We start from the raw sequence: 18,087 nt of genomic DNA, 5'->3' as shown, positions 1-18,087 counted from the left end.
TCTTCATCATCCTCATCATCATCATTCTCATCATCCTCCTGATCATCATCATCATCATTATCCTCTTCCTCCTGATCATCCTCATCATCATCATCATTATCCTCCTCCTGATAATCATCATCATCCTCCTCTTCCTCATCATCATCATCCTCCTCCTCATCATCATTCTCCTCTTCCTCCTGATCATCCTCATCATCATCATTCTCATCATCCTCCTGATCATCATCATCATCATTATCCTCTTCCTCCTGATCATCCTCATCATCATCATCATCCTCCTCATCCTCTCCTGATCATCATCATTATCCTCCTCCTGATAATCATCATCATCCTCCTCTTCCTCATCATCATCATCCTCCTCCTCATCATCATTCTCCTCTTCCTCCTGATCATCCTCATCATCATCATTCTCATCATCCTCCTGATCATCATCATCATCATTATCCTCTTCCTCCTGATCATCCTCATCATCATCATCATCCTCCTCATCCTCTCCTGATCATCATCATCATCCTCCTCCTCTTCATCCTCCTCCTCCTCTTCCTCATCATCATCATCCTCCTCATCATCATTCTCCTCTTCCTCCTGATCATCATCATCCTCCTCCTCATCATCATCATCCTCATCATTCTCATCATCCTCCTGATCATCATCATCATTATCCTCTTCCTCTTCATCATCCTCATCATCATCATCATCCTCCTCCTCTTCCCCCTCCTCTTCCTCATCATCATCCTCCTCCTCCTCCTCATCATCATTCTCCTCTTCCTCCTGATCATCCTCATCATCATCATCATCATCATCCTCCTCCTCCTCCTCCTCCTCCTCATCCTCATTCTCCTCATCATCATACTCCTCATCATCCTCATCATCATCCTCCTCCTGATCATCCTCCTCCTGATCATCATCATCATCCTCCTGATAATCATCATCATCATCATCCTCCTCATCATCATCCTACTCTTCATCATCCTCATCATCATCCTCTTCCTGATCATCATCATCATCATCATCCTCCTCCTCCTCATCATCATTATCCTCTTCCTCCTGATCATCCTCATCCTCCTCCACCTCCTCCTCCACATGGGTTCCATCAGCAGGAGGTGACCCCACCTGCATGGAGACTCCTGAGCAGGCGGTAGAAGTTGGGGAAGTAGTGCAGGTCCTGCAGACCATCCTCTGGCTGGACTTCATTGTCTTCACTCTGGTCTTCTTTGTCCCACACCTTGTCTTCACTCTCCTCCTCCTCCTCCTCCTCCTCCTCCTCCTCCTTGGAGTTCCATTCATCCTGCTGGGCCATTCCTCCAATCAACAACACCCACAATCCAATCACTAAGTCCCACCAAATCAATAACTCACTTCCTGCTTGTCCTTCTCCTCTCTGATCTCCTCCTTGCTTTCTTCAGCCTCCTTCTTCCTGGCATCTTTGGTGATGAGATCCTGCAGAGCCTCCGCTACTTGGTACTCTAAAGTGTCTGCTTGGCCTTCTGTGATCTGAGGAAGACACACAATCATAGTCCTCTTTGCTTAGTCCAGACATTCTAGTACACAATCATAGTCCTCTTTGCTTAGTCCAGATTGTAGTACACAATCATAGTCCTCTTTGCTTAGTCCAGACATTCTAGTACACAATCATAGTCCTCTTTGCTTAGTCCAGATTGTAGTACACAATAATAGTCCTCTTTGCTTAGTCCAGGCATTGTAGTACACAATCATAGTCCTCTTTGCTTAGTCCAGGCATTGTAGTACACAATCATAGTCCTCTTTGCTTAGTCCAGACATTCTAGTACCCAGTCATAGCCCTCTTTGCTTAGTCCAGGCATTGTAGTACACAATCATAGTCCTCTTTGCTTAGTCCAGGCATTGTAGTACACAGTCATAGCCCTCTTTGCTTAGTCCAGGCATTGTAGTACACAATCATAGTCCTCTTTGCTTAGTCCAGGCATTGTAGTACACAATCAGAGTCCTCTTTGCTTAGTCCAGATTGAAGTACACAATAATAGTCCTCTTTGCTTAGTCCAGGCATTGTAGTACACAATCATAGTCCTCTTTGCTTAGTCCAGGCATTGTAGTACACAATCATAGTCCCCTTTGCTTAGTCCAGCATTCTAGTACCCAGTCATAGCCCTCTTTGCTTAGTCCAGGCATTGTAGTACACAATCATAGTCCTCTTTGCTTAGTCCAGGCATTGTAGTACACAATCAGAGTCCTCTTTGCTTAGTCCAGATATTGTAGTTCACAATCATAGTCCCCTTTGCTTAGTCCAGACATTGTAGTACACAATAATAGTCCTCTTTGCTTAGTCCAGGCATTGTAGTACACAACCATAGTCCACTTTGCTTAGTCCAGACATTCTAGTACCCAGTCATAGCCCTCTTTGCTTAGTCCAGGCATTGTAGTACACAATCATAGTCCACTTTGCTTAGTCCAGGCATTGTAGTACACAATCATAGTCCTCTTTGCTTAGTCCAGACATTCTAGTACCCAGTCATAGCCCTCTTTGCTTAGTCCAGGCATTGTAGTACACAATCATAGTCCTCTTTGCTTAGTCCAGACATTGTAGTACACAATCATATTCCTCTTTGCTTAGTCCAGACATTGTAGTACACAATCATAGTCCTCTTTGCTTAGTCCAGACATTGTAATACACAATCATAGTCCTCTTTGCTTAGTCCAGACATTCTAGTACCCAGTCATAGTCCTCTTTGCTTAGTCCAGACATTGTAATACACAATCATAGTCCTCTTTGCTTAGTCCAGACATTCTAGTACCCAGTCATAGTCCTCTTTGCTTAGTCCAGGCATTGTAGTACACAATCATAGTCAACTTTGCTTAGTCCAGACATTCTAGTACACAATCATAGTCCTCTTTGCTTAGTTCAGACATTGTAGTACACAATAGTAGTCCTCTTTGCTTAGTCCAGACATTGTAGTACACAATCATAGTCCTCTTTGCTTATTCCAGACATTGTAGTACACAATCATAGTCCCCTTTGCTTAGTCCAGACATTGTAGTACACAATCATAGTCCTATTTGCTTAGTCCAGGCATTGTAGTACACAATCATATTCCGCTTTGCTTAGTCCAGACATTGTAGTACACAATCATAGTCCTCTTTGCTTAGTCCAGACATTGTAGTACACAATCATATTCCTCTTTGCTTAGTCCAGTATTTGTAGTACACAATCATAGTCCTCTTTGCTTAGCCCAGACATTCTAGTACACAATCATAGTCCACTTTGCTTAGCCCAGACATTCTAGTACACAATCATAGTCCACTTTGCTTAGTCCAGACATTCTAGTACACAATCATAGTCCTCTTTGCTTAGTCCAGATATTGTAGTTCACAATTATAGTCCTCTTTGCTTAGTCCAGGCATTGTAGTACACAATCATAGTCCTCTTTGCTTAGTCCAGGCATTCTAGTACACAATCTTAGTCCTCTTTGCTTAGTCCAGGCATTGTAGTACACAATCAGAGTCCTCTTTGCTTAGTCCAGGCATTGTAGTACACAATCATATTCCTCTTTGCTTAGTCCAGTATTTGTAGTACACAATCATAGTCCTCTTTGCTTAGCCCAGACATTCTAGTACACAATCATAGTCCACTTTGCTTAGCCCAGACATTCTAGTACACAATCATAGTCCACTTTGCTTAGTCCAGACATTCTAGTACACAATCATAGTCCTCTTTGCTTAGTCCAGGCATTGTAGTACACAATCGTAGTCCACTTTGCTTAGTCCAGACATTGTAGTACACAATCATAGTCCTCTTTGCTTAGTCCAGGCATTGTAGTACACAATCATAGCCCTCTTTGCTTAGTCCAGACATTGTAGTACACAATCATAGTCCTCTTTGCTTAGTCCAGGCATTGTAGTACACAATCATAGTCCTCTTTGCTTAGTCCAGGCATTGTAGTACACAATCGTAGTCCTCTTTGCTTAGTCCAGACATTTTAGTACGCAATCATAGTCCTCTTTGCTTAGTCCAGGCATTGTAGTACACAATCGTAGTCCACTTTGCTTAGTCCAGACATTGTAGTACACAATCATAGTCCTCTTTGCTTAGTCCAGACATTGTAATACACAATCATAGTCCTCTTTGCTTAGTCCAGACATTGTAGTACACAATCATAGTCCTCTTTGCTTAGTCCAGACATTCTAGTACCCAGTCATAGCCCTATTTGCTTAGTCCAGGCATTGTAGTACACAATCGTAGTCCTCTTTGCTTAGTCCAGACATTGTAGTACACAATCATAGTCCTCTTTGCTTAGTCCAGGCATTGTAGTACACAATCATAGCCCTCTTTGCTTAGTCCAGACATTGTAGTACACAATCATAGTCCTCTTTGCTTAGTCCAGACATTGGGTGTCCACGATTCCATTCAATATCGATTCTTGGGCTCAGGATTCGATTTTATATCGATTTTTTCTTAATTCAAAAACGATCTTTTTCCGATTGAAAAGGATTGTGTATTCATTCAATACATAGATTTCAGCAGGATCTACCCCAGTCTGCTGACATGCTAGCAGAGTAGTAGAGTTTTGTAAAAAGCTTTTATAATTGTAAAGGACAACGTTTTATCAACTGACTGCAATAATGTACATTTGTTTTAACTATCAAATGAACCAAAAATATGACTTATTTTATCTTTGTGAAAAACAGTATCAATGTTAGTTATAATTTCAGCATAACACAATAGTCTAAAATACCTTGTTTGCACATATTTTTGGGCCCCCCTCTGGAGCCAGGTGGAAAAGTGGGGCTCGATGGCAAGCGGCTGGTGGCCAGACTGTCTACATGGGGCCCGGATCAGGCATAGCTTGAAAAGGTAACGCGGGCCCCCCTTCAATGGGCTCCGGACTCATGGAAAGGGGCATCGAGGTCAGGTGTGAGCTGGGCGGAAGTCGAAAGCAGGGCCCTTGGCAGTCTGATCCTCGGCTACAGAAGCTAGCTGTTAGGACGTGGGGGCAAGGAGCCTGAGTCGGTGCACGAGGTGGAGAATTGTCAGCCGGATTCAGTCGGACTCACTTCGACGCATAGCAAGGGCTCTGGAACCAGTTCTCTTGAGAGGGGCTGGACTCTCTTCCACTCTGGTGTTGCAAGCAGTGAGAGGCGACTGGCTGGGGTGGCTTTTCTCTTTGCCCTTTGGCTCAGAGCCTGTACGATGTACTTTAGTCCAGTATAGGAGAGGATAGTTTCCCCTTCGGGTGGGGGGACAGGCCTGACTATTGTTTGTGCTTACGCACCAAACAGCAGTTCAGAGTACCCACCCTTTTTGGATTCCCATCGAGGGAGTACTGAAAAGTGCTCCCCAGGTGATTCCCTCGTTCTACTGGGGGACTTCAGCGCTCATGTTGGCAACGACAGTGAAACCTGGAGAGGCGTGATTTTGAAGAATGGCCGCCCGGATCTGAAGCTGAGTGGTGTTTTGTTATTGGACTTTTGTGCTCGTCACAGTTTGTCCATAACAAACACCATGTTCAAACATAAGGGTGTCCATATGTGCACTTGGCACCAGGACACCCTAGGCCGCAGATCCATGATCGACTTTGTAGTTGTGTCATCGGATTTGCGGCCTCATGTTTTGGACACTTGAGTGAAGAGAGGGGCGGAGCTTTCTACCGATCACCACCTGGTGGTGAGTTGGCTGCGATGGTGGGGGAAGATGCCGGACAGACCTGGCAGGTCCAAACGCATTGTGAGGGTCTGCTGGGAACGTCTGGCAGAGTCTCCTGTCAGAGAGAGTTTCAATTCCCACCTCCGGAAGAACTTTGAACATGTCACGAGGGAGGTGCTGGACATTGAGTCCGAGTGGACCATGTTCCGCACCTCTATTGTCGAGGCGGCTGATTGGAGCTGTGGCCGCAAGGTGGTTGGTGCCTGTCGTGGTGGTAATCCTAGAAGGAAGGAGTCCTATTGGGTCATTTTGGCTCATGGGACTCCGAAGGCAGCGGACGGGTACTGACAGGCCAAGCAGGGCGTTGCCTTGACAGTTGCAGAGGAAAAAACTGGGGAATCTGAGGTGGGCTCTCCTATTTCAACAAGGGACTCCTTCCAGTAGCTCCACCCACTCAGCTGATGACTTTATGCAATTCTTTAGTAAGAAAATTGAAGTCATTAGAAAGGAGATTAAAGACAATGCGTCCCAGCTACAACGGGGTTCTATTAACACTGACACGATTGTATATACGGCGGATACTGCCCTCCAAAATAGTTTCTCTCGTTTTGAGGAAATAACATTAGAGGAATTGTTACAACGTGTAAATGGAATAAAACAAACAACATGTTTACTTGACCCTCTTCCTGGGAAACTGATCAAGGAGCTCTTTGTATTATTAGGTCCATCAGTGCTAAATATTATAAACTTATCACTTTCCTCGGGCACTGTTCCCCTAGCATTCAAAAAAGCGGTTATTCATCCTCTTCTTAAAAGACCAAACCTCGATCCTGACCTCATGGTAAACTACCGACCGGTGTCTCACCTTCCCTTTATTTCAAAAATCCTCGAAAAAATTGTTGCGGAGCAGTTAAATGAACACTTAGCGTCTAACAATCTATGTGAAACCTTTCAATCCGGTTTCAGGGCAAATCACTCGACGGAGACAGCCCTCGCAAAAATGACTAATGATCTATTGCTAACGATGGATTCTGATGCGTCATCTATGTTGCTGCTCCTCGATCTTAGCGCTGCTTTCGATACCGTCGATCATAATATTTTATTAGAACGTATCAAAACACGAATTGGTATGTCAGACTTAGCCCTGTCTTGGTTTAACTCTTATCTTACTGATAGGATGCAGTGTGTCTCCCATAACAATGTGACCTCGGACTACGTTAAGGTAACGTGTGGAGTTCCCCAGGGTTCGGTCCTTGGCCCTGCACTCTTCAGCATCTACATGCTGCCGCTAGGTGACATCATACGCAAATACAGTGTTAGCTTTCACTGTTATGCTGATGACACCCAACTCTACATGCCCCTAAAGCTGACCAACACGCCGGATTGTAGTCAGCTGGAGGCGTGTCTTAATGAAATTAAACAATGGATGTCCGCTAACTTTTTGCAACTCAACGCCAAAAAAACGGAAATGCTGATTATCGGTCCTGCTAGACACCGAACTCTATTTAATAATACAACTCTAACATTTGACAACCAAACAATTAAACAAGGCGACACGGTAAAGAATCTGGGTATTATCTTCGACCCAACTCTCTCCTTTGAGGCACACATTAAAAGCGTTACTAAAACGGCCTTCTTTCATCTCCGTAATATCGCTAAAATTCGCTCCATTCTGTCCACTAAAGACGCTGAGATCATTATCCATGCGTTTGTTACGTCTCGCCTCGACTACTGTAACGTATTATTTTCGGGTCTCCCCATGTCTAGCATTAAAAGATTACAGTTGGTACAAAATGCGGCTGCTAGACTTTTGACAAGAACAAGAAAGTTTGATCACATTACGCCTGTACTGTATATACCTTTATATACATATATACATACATATATACCTATACTGTATATACCTTTATATACATATATACATACATATATACCTGTACTGGCTCACCTGCACTGGCTTCCTGTGCACTTAAGATGTGACTTTAAGGTTTTACTACTTACGTATAAAATACTACACGGTCTAGCTCCCTCCTATCTTGCCGATTGTATTGTACCATATGTCCCGGCAAGAAATCTGCGTTCAAAGGACTCCGGCTTATTAGTGATTCCCAAAGCCCAAAAAAAGTCTGCGGGCTATAGAGCGTTTTCCGTTCGGGCTCCAGTACTCTGGAATGCCCTCCCGGTAACAGTTCGAGATGCTACCTCAGTAGAAGCATTTAAGTCTCACCTTAAAACTCATTTGTATACTGTAGCCTTTAAATAGACTCCCTTTTTAGACCAGTTGATCTGCTGTTTCTTTTCTTTTTCTTCTATGTCCCACTCTCCCCTGTGGAGGGGGTCCGGTCTGATCCGGTGGCCATGTACTGCTTGCCTGTGTATCGGCTGGGGACATCTCTGCGCTGCTGATCCGCCTCGACATCTCTGCGCTGCTGATCCGCCTCCGCTTGGGATGGTTTCCTGCTGGCTCCGCTGTGAACGGGACTCTCGCTGCTGAGTTGGACCCGCTTTGGACTGGACTCTCGCGACTGTGTTGGATCCATTGTGGATTGAACTTTCACAGTATCATGTTAGACCCGCTCGACATCCATTGCTTTCCTCCTCTCTAAGGTTTTCATAATCATTATTGTCACAGACGTCCCACTGGATCATTATTTTCACCGATGTCCCGCTGGGTGTGAGTTTTCCTTGCCCTTATGTGGGCCTACCGAGGATGTCGTAGTGGTTTGTGCAGCCCTTTGAGACACTAGTGATTTAGGGCTATATAAGTAAACATTGATTGATTGATTGATTGACTTACGAGGAGTTTGGCAAAGCCATGAAAAACTAATTCCGGATGGCTTCAAAACCATTCTGGACCACCATCCGCCGCCTCAGGAGGGGGAAGCCGTGCACTGTCAACACCGTGTATGGTGGGGCTGCTGTGCTAATTACCTCGACTCAGATCATTTTTAATTGGTGGAGGGAATACTTAGAAGACCTCTTTTACCATGAATTGATTAATGTGGACCCCGACTTAAAGAAGTTGAAAAACTTATTGGGGTGTTACCATTTAGTGGTCAATTGAACGGTATATGTACTGTACTGTGCAATCTACTAATAAAAGTTTCAATCAATCCTCAATCCTATAAGGAAGCAGTGCCTGGGGAATCTGAGGTGGGCTCTCCTATTTCAGGGGCTGAGTTTGCTGAGGTAGTTAAAAAACTCCTCGATGGCAGGACCCGGGGGTGGATGAGATCTGCCCGGAGTTCCTTAAGGCTCTGGATGCTGTGGGGCTGTCTTGGTTGACAAGACTCTTCAGCATCGCGTGGACATCGGGGACGGTACCTCTGGATAGGCAGACCGGTGCAGTGGTTCCTCTCTTTAAGAAGGGGACCTGCAGGATGTGTTCCAATTAAGGTGGGATCACACTCCACAGCCTCCTTGGTGTGATCTGTTCAGGTGTACTGGAGAGGAGGCTATGTCAGATATTCAAATCTTGGATTCAGGAGGAACAGTGTGGTTTTCGTCCTGGTCGTGGACCTGTGGACCAGCTCTATAATCTTGGCAAGGTTCTCGAGGGTGCATGGGAGTTTGCCCAACCAGTCTACATGTGCTTTGAGGACTTAGAGAAAGCATTTGACCGTGTCCCTCTGGAAGACTTGTGGGGAATGTTCAGAGAGTATGGAACATCGGACCGTCGGATTGTGGTGGTCCGCTCCATGTATGATCAGTGTCAGAACTTGGTCCACATTGCCGGCAGTTAGTCAGATCCGTTTCCAGTTGGATTTTGTCAGCGATTCCGTTTAGAACTTTTATGGACAGAACTTCTAGGTGCAGTTGAGGGGATCAGGTTTGTTGGCTGCAGGATTAGGTCTCTGCTTTTTGCAGATGATGTGGTCTTGATGGCTTCATCTGGTCAAGATCTTCAGCTCTCACTGGATCTGTTCTCAGCCGAGTGTGAAGCGACTGAGATGAAAATCAGTATCTCCAAGTCTGAGTCCATGGTTCTCGCCCAGAAAAGGGTAGAGTGCCATCTCTGGGTTGGGGAGGACATCTTTCCCCAAGTGGAGGAGTTCAAGTACCTCGAAGTCTTGTTCACAAATGAGGGAAGAGTGGATCGTGAGATTGACAGGTGGATCGGTGTGGGGTCTGCCACGATGAAGACCCTGTATTGGTCCATTGTGGTGAAGAAGGAGCTAAGCCAGATACAAAACTTTCAATTTACCCGCTGATCTACGTTCCCAACCTCACCTATGGTCATGAGCTTTGGTTTATGACCCAAAAGACAAGATCACGGGTACAAGCGGTCCAAATTACTTTCCTACTCCGCGTGGCAGGTCTCTCCCTTAGAGATAGAGTGAGAAGCTCTGTCATCCGAGACGAGCTCAGAGAAAAGCCGCTGCTCCTCCACATGGAGAGGAGCCAGATGAGGTGGTTCGGGCATCTGGTCAGGATGCCACCTGAACACCTTCCTTAGGGTCCCTGCAGGAGGTGTTCAACCAGTAGGAGGCCACCAGAAAGACCCAGGACACGTTGGGGAGACTATGTCTCTCGCTTTGCCTGGGAATGCTTCCGGACCCCCCCACCCCCCTTATTATTATGTGTAATAATTAGCATATATTCCGCATATTCACGAAGACAAACACATTAACTGGATTGTCAACTATTTTGTTCATTTAAGAGACGCAGGAATTTCTTTGGTCATCTTTGCGTGCGATCAAGTTGTGGGTGTTTTAGCACACACCAGCATTTAGTAGATTGAACGTGTTTTAGCAGACACCAATGTTGAGTAGATTGAACGTGTTTTAGCAGACACCAACATTGAGTAGATTGAACGTGTTTTAGCAGACACCAATGTTGAGTAGATTGGAAGTGTTTTAGCAGACACCAATGGTGAGTAGATTGAACGTGTTTTAGCAGACACCAATGTTGGTAGATTGAACGTGTTTTAGCAGACACCAACATTGAGTAGATTGAACGTGTTTTAGCAGACACCAACATTGAGTAGATTGAACGTGTTTTAGCAGACACCAATGTTGAGTAGATTGGAAGTGTTTTAACAGACACCAATGTTGGAAGATTGAACGTGTTTTAGCAGACACCAATGTTGAGTAGATTGAAAGTGTTTTAGCAGACACCAATGTTGGTAGATTGAACGTGTTTTAGCAGACACCAACATTGAGTAGATTGAACGTGTTTTAGCAGACACCAACATTGAGTAGATTGAACGTGTTTTAGCAGACACCAATGTTGAGTAGATTGAAAGTGTTTTAGCAGACACCAATGGTGAGTAGATTGAACGTGTTTTAGCAGACACCAATGTTGAGTAGATTGAAAGTGTTTTAGCAGACACCAATGTTGGTAGATTGAACGTGTTTTAGCAGACACCAATGTTGAGTAGATTGAAAGTGTTTTAGCAGACACCAATGTTGGTAGATTGAACGTGTTTTAGCAGACACCAACATTGAGTAGCTTGAACGTGTTTTAGCAGACACCAACATTGAGTAGATTGAACGTGTTTTAGCAGACACCAATGTTGAGTAGATTGGAAGTGTTTTAGCAGACACCAATGGTGAGTAGATTGAACGTGTTTTAGCAGACACCAATGTTGAGTAGATTGAAAGTGTTTTAGCAGACACCAATGTTGAGTAGATTGAAAGTGTTTTAGCAGACACCAATGGTGAGAGGATTGAAAGTGTTTTAGCAGACACCAATGTTGAGTAGATTGACAGTGTTTTAGCGTACACCAATGTTGAGTAGATTGGAAGTGTTTTAGCAGACACCAATGTTGAGTAGATTGGAAGTGTTTTAGCAGACACCAACATTGAGTAGATTGAACGTGTTTTAGCAGACACCAATGTTGAGTAGATTGGAAGTGTTTTAGCAGACACCAACATTTGAGTAGATTGACAGTGTTTTAGCAGACAACAACATTGAGTAGATTGAACGTGTTTTAGCAGACACCAACATTGAGTAGATTGACAGTGTTTTAGCAGACAACAACATTGAGTAGATTGAACGTGTTTTAGCAGACACCAATGGTGAGAGGATTGGAAGTGTTTTAGCAGACACCAACATTTGAGTAGATTGACAGTGTTTTAGCAGACAACAACATTGAGTAGATTGAACGTGTTTTAGCAGACACCAACATTGAGTAGATTGACAGTGTTTTAGCAGACAACAACATTGAGTAGATTGAACGTGTTTTAGCAGACACCAATGGTGAGAGGATTGGAAGTGTTTTAGCAGACACCAATGGTGAGAGGACTGAAAGTGTTTTAGCAGACACCAATGTTGAGTAGATTGACAGTGTTTTAGCAGACACCAATGTTGAGTAGATTGGAAGTGTTTTAGCAGACACCAACATTTGAGTAGATTGACAGTGTTTTAGCAGACAACAACATTGAGTAGATTGAACGTGTTTTAGCAGACACCAACATTGAGTAGATTGAACGTGTTCTAGCAGACACCAACATTGAGTAGATTGAACGTGTTTTAGCAGACACCAATGTTGAGTAGATTGAAAGTGTTTTAGCAGACACCAATGGTGAGAGGATTGAAAGTGTTTTAGCAGACACCAATGTTGAGTAGATTGGAAGTTTTTTAGCAGACACCAACATTTGAGTAGATTGACAGTGTTTTAGCAGACAACAACATTGAGTAGATTGAACGTGTTTTAGCAGACACCAACATTGAGTAGATTGACAGTGTTTTAGCAGACAACAACATTGAGTAGATTGAACGTGTTTTAGCAGACACCAATGGTGAGAGGATTGGAAGTGTTTTAGCAGACACCAACATTGAGTAGATTGACAGTGTTTTAGCAGACAACAACATTGAGTAGATTGAAAGTGTTTTAGCAGACACCAACATTGAGTAGATTGAAAGTGTTTTAGCAGACACCAACATTGAGTAGATTGAAAGTGTTTTAGCAGACACCAATGTTGAATGGATTGAAAGTGTTTTAGCAGACACCAATGGTGAGTAGATTGAAAGTGTTTTAGCAGACACCAACATTGAGTAGATTGAAAGTGTTTTAGCAGACACCAATAGTGAGTAGATTGACAGTGTTTTAGCAGACAACAACATTGGGGCTTCACGGTGGCAGAGGGGTTAGTGCGTCTGCCTCACAATACGAAGCTCCAGCAGTCCTGGGTTCAAATCCAGGCTCGGGATCTTTCTGTGTGGAGTTTGCATGTTCTCCCCGTGAGTGCGTGGGTTCCCTCCGGGTACTCCGGCTTCCTCCCACCTCCAAATACGTGCACCTGGGGATAGGCCCCTCCCACCTCCAAAGACATGCACCTGGGGATAGGTTGATTGGCAACACTAAATGGTCCCTAGTGTGTGAATGTTGTCTGTCTATCTGTGTTGGCCCTGTGATGAGGTGGCGACTTGTCCACTGAGATAGGCGCCAGCGCCCACCGCAACCCCACAAGGGAATAAGCGGTAGAAAAGGGGCAACATTGAGTAGATTGAAGGTGTTTTAGCAGACACCAACATTGAGAAGTATGCAAGTTTGACTTACCAAGCCAAGTTTGAGCAGCTTTGACACGATCCTGTCAAAGACGCCTCGGTCGTCCTCCTGGTAGATCTTGTCGGCCATCTTCTGCACGATGTCCTGCGAGGTCAGAGCAGCAGTGTCCACCTGAGCCAGCGTCTCTGCCTCCTCTGGAAGGGGACAAGATGTTAGCTTGACTTTCTCTCCACCAGACTTCTTTTGGAACACAGTAAGTACTCATACTAGTGATGGAATACAGTAGCTGCTCATACTGATACTGTACTTAGTGATGGAATACAGTAAGTACTAATACTGTATATGTTGATGTACAAACCCTGTTTCCATACGAGTTGGGAAATTGTGTTAGATGTAAATATAAACCAGGGGTGCCCACACTTTTTCTGCAGGCGAGCTACTTTTCAATTGACCAACTCGAGGGGATCTACCTCATTTATATATATCATTTATATTTATTTATTTATGAAAGAGACATTTTTGTAAACAAGTTAAATGTGTTTAATGATAATACAAGCATGTGTAACACATATAGATGTCTTTCTTTCACGAAGACAAGAATATAAGTTGGTGTATTACCTGATTCTGATGACTTGCATTGATTGGAATCAGACAGTAATGATGATAACGCCCACATTTTCAAATGGAGGAGAAAAAAAGTTGTCCTTTCTGTACAATACCACATGAAAGTGGTTGGTTTTTGGCATCTAATTCATCCAGCTTCCATACACTTAACAAGAAAAACATTGGCAGCAAATTCCGTAGCTTGCTTGATTGACATTCACGGCACCCGAGGGTCTTGTGAGATGACGCTGGCTGCTGCCAGTTCATTATTATGAAAAAATGACCGAGAGGAAGGCGAGAAACACTTTTTATTTCAACAGACTTTCGCGCCGTCCCTTCCGTCAAAACTCTAAAGGCCGACTGCACATTTCCTATCTTCACAATAAAAGCCCTGCTTCATGCTGCCTGCGCTAACAAAATAAGAGTCTCGGAAAGCTGGCGTGCACATCACTTGTGCACGCCAGCTTTCTGAGGGATCGCTTGTGCACGCCAGTTTTCCGAGACTCTGTATTTAGTTAGCGCAGGCAGCATGAAGCAGGGCTTTTATTGTGAAGATAGGAAATGTGCAGTCGGCCTTTAGAGTTTTGACGGAAGGTACGGCGCGAGAGTCTGTTGAAATAAAAAGTGTTTCTGGCCTTCCTCTCGGTCATATTTTCATAATAATGATCTTGCAGCAGCCAGCGTCATCTCACAAGACCCTCCGGTACCGTGAATGTCATTTAAGTGACGTCTTGGTGAAGATTGATGATCACTCATTTTTAGGTCTATTTTTTTTAAAAGCCTGGCTGGAGATCGACTGACACACCCCCCGCGGTCGACTGGTAGCTCGCGATCGACGTAATGGGCACCCCTGTGTTAAACAGAATACAATGATTTGCAAATCCTTTTCAAGCCATATTCAGTTGAATATGCTACAAAGACAACATATTTGATGTTCAAACTCATAAACACTTTTTTTTTTTTGGCAAATAATCATTAACTTTAGAATTTGATGCCAGCAAAATGTGACAAAGAAGTTGGGAAATGTGGCAATAAATACTGATAAAGTTGAGGAATGCTCATCAAAGACTTATTTGGAACATCCCACAGGTGTGCAGGCTAATTGGGAACAGGTGGGTGCCATGATTGGGTATAAAAGTAGCTTCCATGAAATGCTAAGTAATTCACAAACAAGGATGGGGTGAGGGTCACCACTTTGTAAGCAGTTTTAGAACAACATTTCTCAACGAGCTATTGCAAGGAATTTAGGGATTTTACCATCTACGGTCCGTAAAATCATCAAAAGGTTCAGAGAATCTGGAGAAATCACTGCACGTAAGCGATGATATTACAGACCTTTGATCCCTCAGGCGGTACTGCATCAAAAACCGACAGTGTGTAAAGGATATCACCACACGGGCTCAGGAACACTTCAGAAAACCACTGTCAGTAACTACAGTCGGTCGCTACATCTGTAAGTGCAAGTTAAAACTCTGCTATGCAAAGTCAAAGCCATTCATCAACAACACCCAGAAACGCTTTGCTGGGCCCGAGCTCATCTAAGATGGACTGATGCAAAGTAAAAAGCTGTTCTGTTGTCTGCTGAGTCCACATTTCAAATTGTTTTTGGAAACAGAGGACGTGGTGTCCTCTGGAACAAAGAGGAAAATAACCTTTCAGATTGTTATAGGTGCAAAGTGTAAAAGCCAGCATGTGTGATGGTATGGGGGTGCATTAGTGCCCAAGGCATGGGTAACTTACACATCTGTGAAGGCTCCATTAATGCTGAATGGGTCCATACAGGTTTTGGAGCAACATATGTTGTCATCCCCGCAACTCCTGCTTATTTCAGCAAGACAATGCCAAGCCACGTGTTACAACAGCGTGGCTTCGTAGTAAAAGAGTGGAGGTACTTTCCTGGCCCGCCTGCAGTCCAGACCTGTCTCCCATGGAAAATGTGTGGCACATTATGAAGCGTAAAATAGGACAGCGGAGACCCCGGACTGTTGAAGGACTGAAGCTCTACATAAAACAAGAATGGGAAAGAATTCCACTTTCAAAGCTTCAACAATTAGTTTCCTCAGTTCCCAAACGTTGTTAAAGGAAAAGGTGATGTAACACAGTGGTGAACATGCCCTTTCCCAACTACTTTGGCACGTGTTGCAGCCATGAAATTCTAAGTTAATGATTATTTGCAAGAAATAAAAAAGTTTATGAGTTTGAACATCAAATATGTTGTCTTTGTAGCATATTCAACTGAATATGGGATGAAAAGGATTTGCAAATCATTGTATTCTGTTTATATTTACATCTAACACAATTTCCCAACTCATATGGAAACAGGGTTTGTAGTACAGTCAGGACTAAAACTGTATGTAGTGATGTAATACAGTAAGTACTATTATCACTACTATACCCACTGTACTTGCTACTGTAACTTGATGCAATACCTACTGTACTTGCTACTTTGCTTGTTACTGTATTTGCTATTTTACCTACTGTATTTTCTACTGTGCTTGCTACAGTACTTGCCACCATACCTACTGTACTAGCTACTGTGCTTGCTACAGTACTTGCAACTGTACTTGCTACTGTACCTACTGTACTTGCTGCTGTATTTGCTACTCTACCTATTTTACTTGGTACTGCACCTGCTACTGTGCTTGCTACAGTACTTGCTACTCTACCTACTGTACTTGCTACTCTACCTACTGTACTTGCTACTGTACATGACACTATACTATCTGTACTTGTTACTATACCTACTGTGCTTGCTACTGTGCTTGCTACTATACCTACTGTGCTTGATACTGTGCTTGCTACTATACCTACTGTGCTTGCTACTGTGCATGCTACTATACTTGCTACTGTGCTTGCTACTGTGCTTGCCACTATACTTGCTACTGTGCTTGCTACTATACTTGCTACTGTACTTGCTACTGTGCTTGCTACTGTGCTTTCCACTATACTTGCTACTGTGCTTGCTACTGTGCTCGCTACTATACCTACTGTGCTTGATACTATACTTGCTACTGTGCTAGCTACTATACCTACTGTGCTTGATACTATACTTGCTGCTGTGCTTGCTACTATACTGGCTACTGTCCTTGCTACTATACTTGCTCCAGTACTTGCTAGTATACTAGCTATTGTGCTTGCTACTGTGCTTGCTACTATACTTGCTACTGTCCTTGCTACTATACTTGCTACTGTACTTGCTACTATACTTGCTCCAGTACTTGCTAGTATACTAGCTACTGTGCTTGCTACTGTGCTTGCTACTATACTTGCTACTGTGCTTTCCACTATACTTGCTACTGTGCTTGCTACTGTGCTCGCTACTATACCTACTGTGCTTGATACTATACTTGCTGCTGTGCTTGCTACTATACCTACTGTGATTGATACTATACTTGCTACTGTGCTTGCTACTATACCTACTGTGATTGATACTATACTTGCTACTGTGCTTTCCACTATACTTGCTACTGTGCTTGCTACTGTGCTCGCTACTATACCTACTGTGCTTGATACTATACTTGCTGCTGTGCTTGCTACTATACCTACTGTGATTGATACTATACTTGCTACTGTGCTTGCTACTATACTTGCTACTGTCCTTGCTACTATACTTGCTCCAGTACTTGCTAGTATACTAGCTACTGTGCTTGCTACTGTGCTTGCTACTATACTTGCTACTGTGCTTGCTACTGTGCTTGCTACTATACTTGCTACTGTGCTTTCCACTATACTTGCTACTGTGCTTGCTACTGTGCTCGCTACTATACCTACTGTGCTTGATACTATACTTGCTGCTGTGCTTGCTACTATACCTACTGTGATTGATACTATACTTGCTACTGTGCTTGCTACTATACCTACTGTGATTGATACTATACTTGCTACTGTGCTTTCCACTATACTTGCTACTGTGCTTGCTACTGTGCTCGCTACTATACCTACTGTGCTTGATACTATACTTGCTGCTGTGCTTGCTACTATACCTACTGTGATTGATACTATACTTGCTACTGTGCTTGCTACTATACCTACTGTGATTGATACTATACTTGCTACTGTGCTTTCCACTATACTTGCTACTGTGCTTGCTACTGTGCTCGCTACTATACCTACTGTGCTTGATACTATACTTGCTGCTGTGCTTGCTACTATACCTACTGTGATTGATACTATACTTGCTTCTGTGCTTGCTACTATACTTGCTACTGTCCTTGCTACTATACTTGCTCCAGTACTTGCTAGTATACTAGCTACTGTGCTTGCTACTGTGCTTGCTACTATACTTGCTACTGTGCTTGCTACTGTGCTTGCTACTATACTTGCTACTGTGCTTTCCACTATACTTGCTACTGTGCTTGCTACTGTGCTCGCTACTATACCTACTGTGCTTGATACTATACTTGCTGCTGTGCTT

The 18,087-nt window shown here is 43.7% G+C and overlaps 1 protein-coding gene across 2 annotated transcripts in view; it reads right to left on the bottom strand.

Annotated features, from left to right (window-relative positions):
- The window catches only part of scg3 (secretogranin III), a 50,952-nt gene that overhangs the window by 24,740 nt on the left and 8,125 nt on the right, over window positions 1-18,087 (bottom strand). The window contains exons 5-7 of one of the 2 annotated variants that reach the window (XM_061887547.1): window positions 13,122-13,264; window positions 1,360-1,494; window positions 1,114-1,291 (exon numbers count right to left, since the gene is read on the bottom strand). In XM_061887547.1, coding sequence (XP_061743531.1) covers window positions 1,114-1,291; window positions 1,360-1,494; window positions 13,122-13,264 — 456 coding nt within the window. The remainder of the gene's footprint in view (window positions 1-1,113; window positions 1,292-1,359; window positions 1,495-13,121; window positions 13,265-18,087) is intronic. The other variant, XM_061887548.1, reaches the window with a different exon arrangement.

The sequence above is a fragment of the Nerophis ophidion genome, linkage group LG25, assembly GCF_033978795.1.
Source record: "Nerophis ophidion isolate RoL-2023_Sa linkage group LG25, RoL_Noph_v1.0, whole genome shotgun sequence".
Classification (NCBI taxonomy): domain Eukaryota; kingdom Metazoa; phylum Chordata; class Actinopteri; order Syngnathiformes; family Syngnathidae; genus Nerophis; species Nerophis ophidion.
Note: the sequence above shows the minus strand (reverse complement) of the source record. Positions and strands in the feature narration are given on the sequence as shown.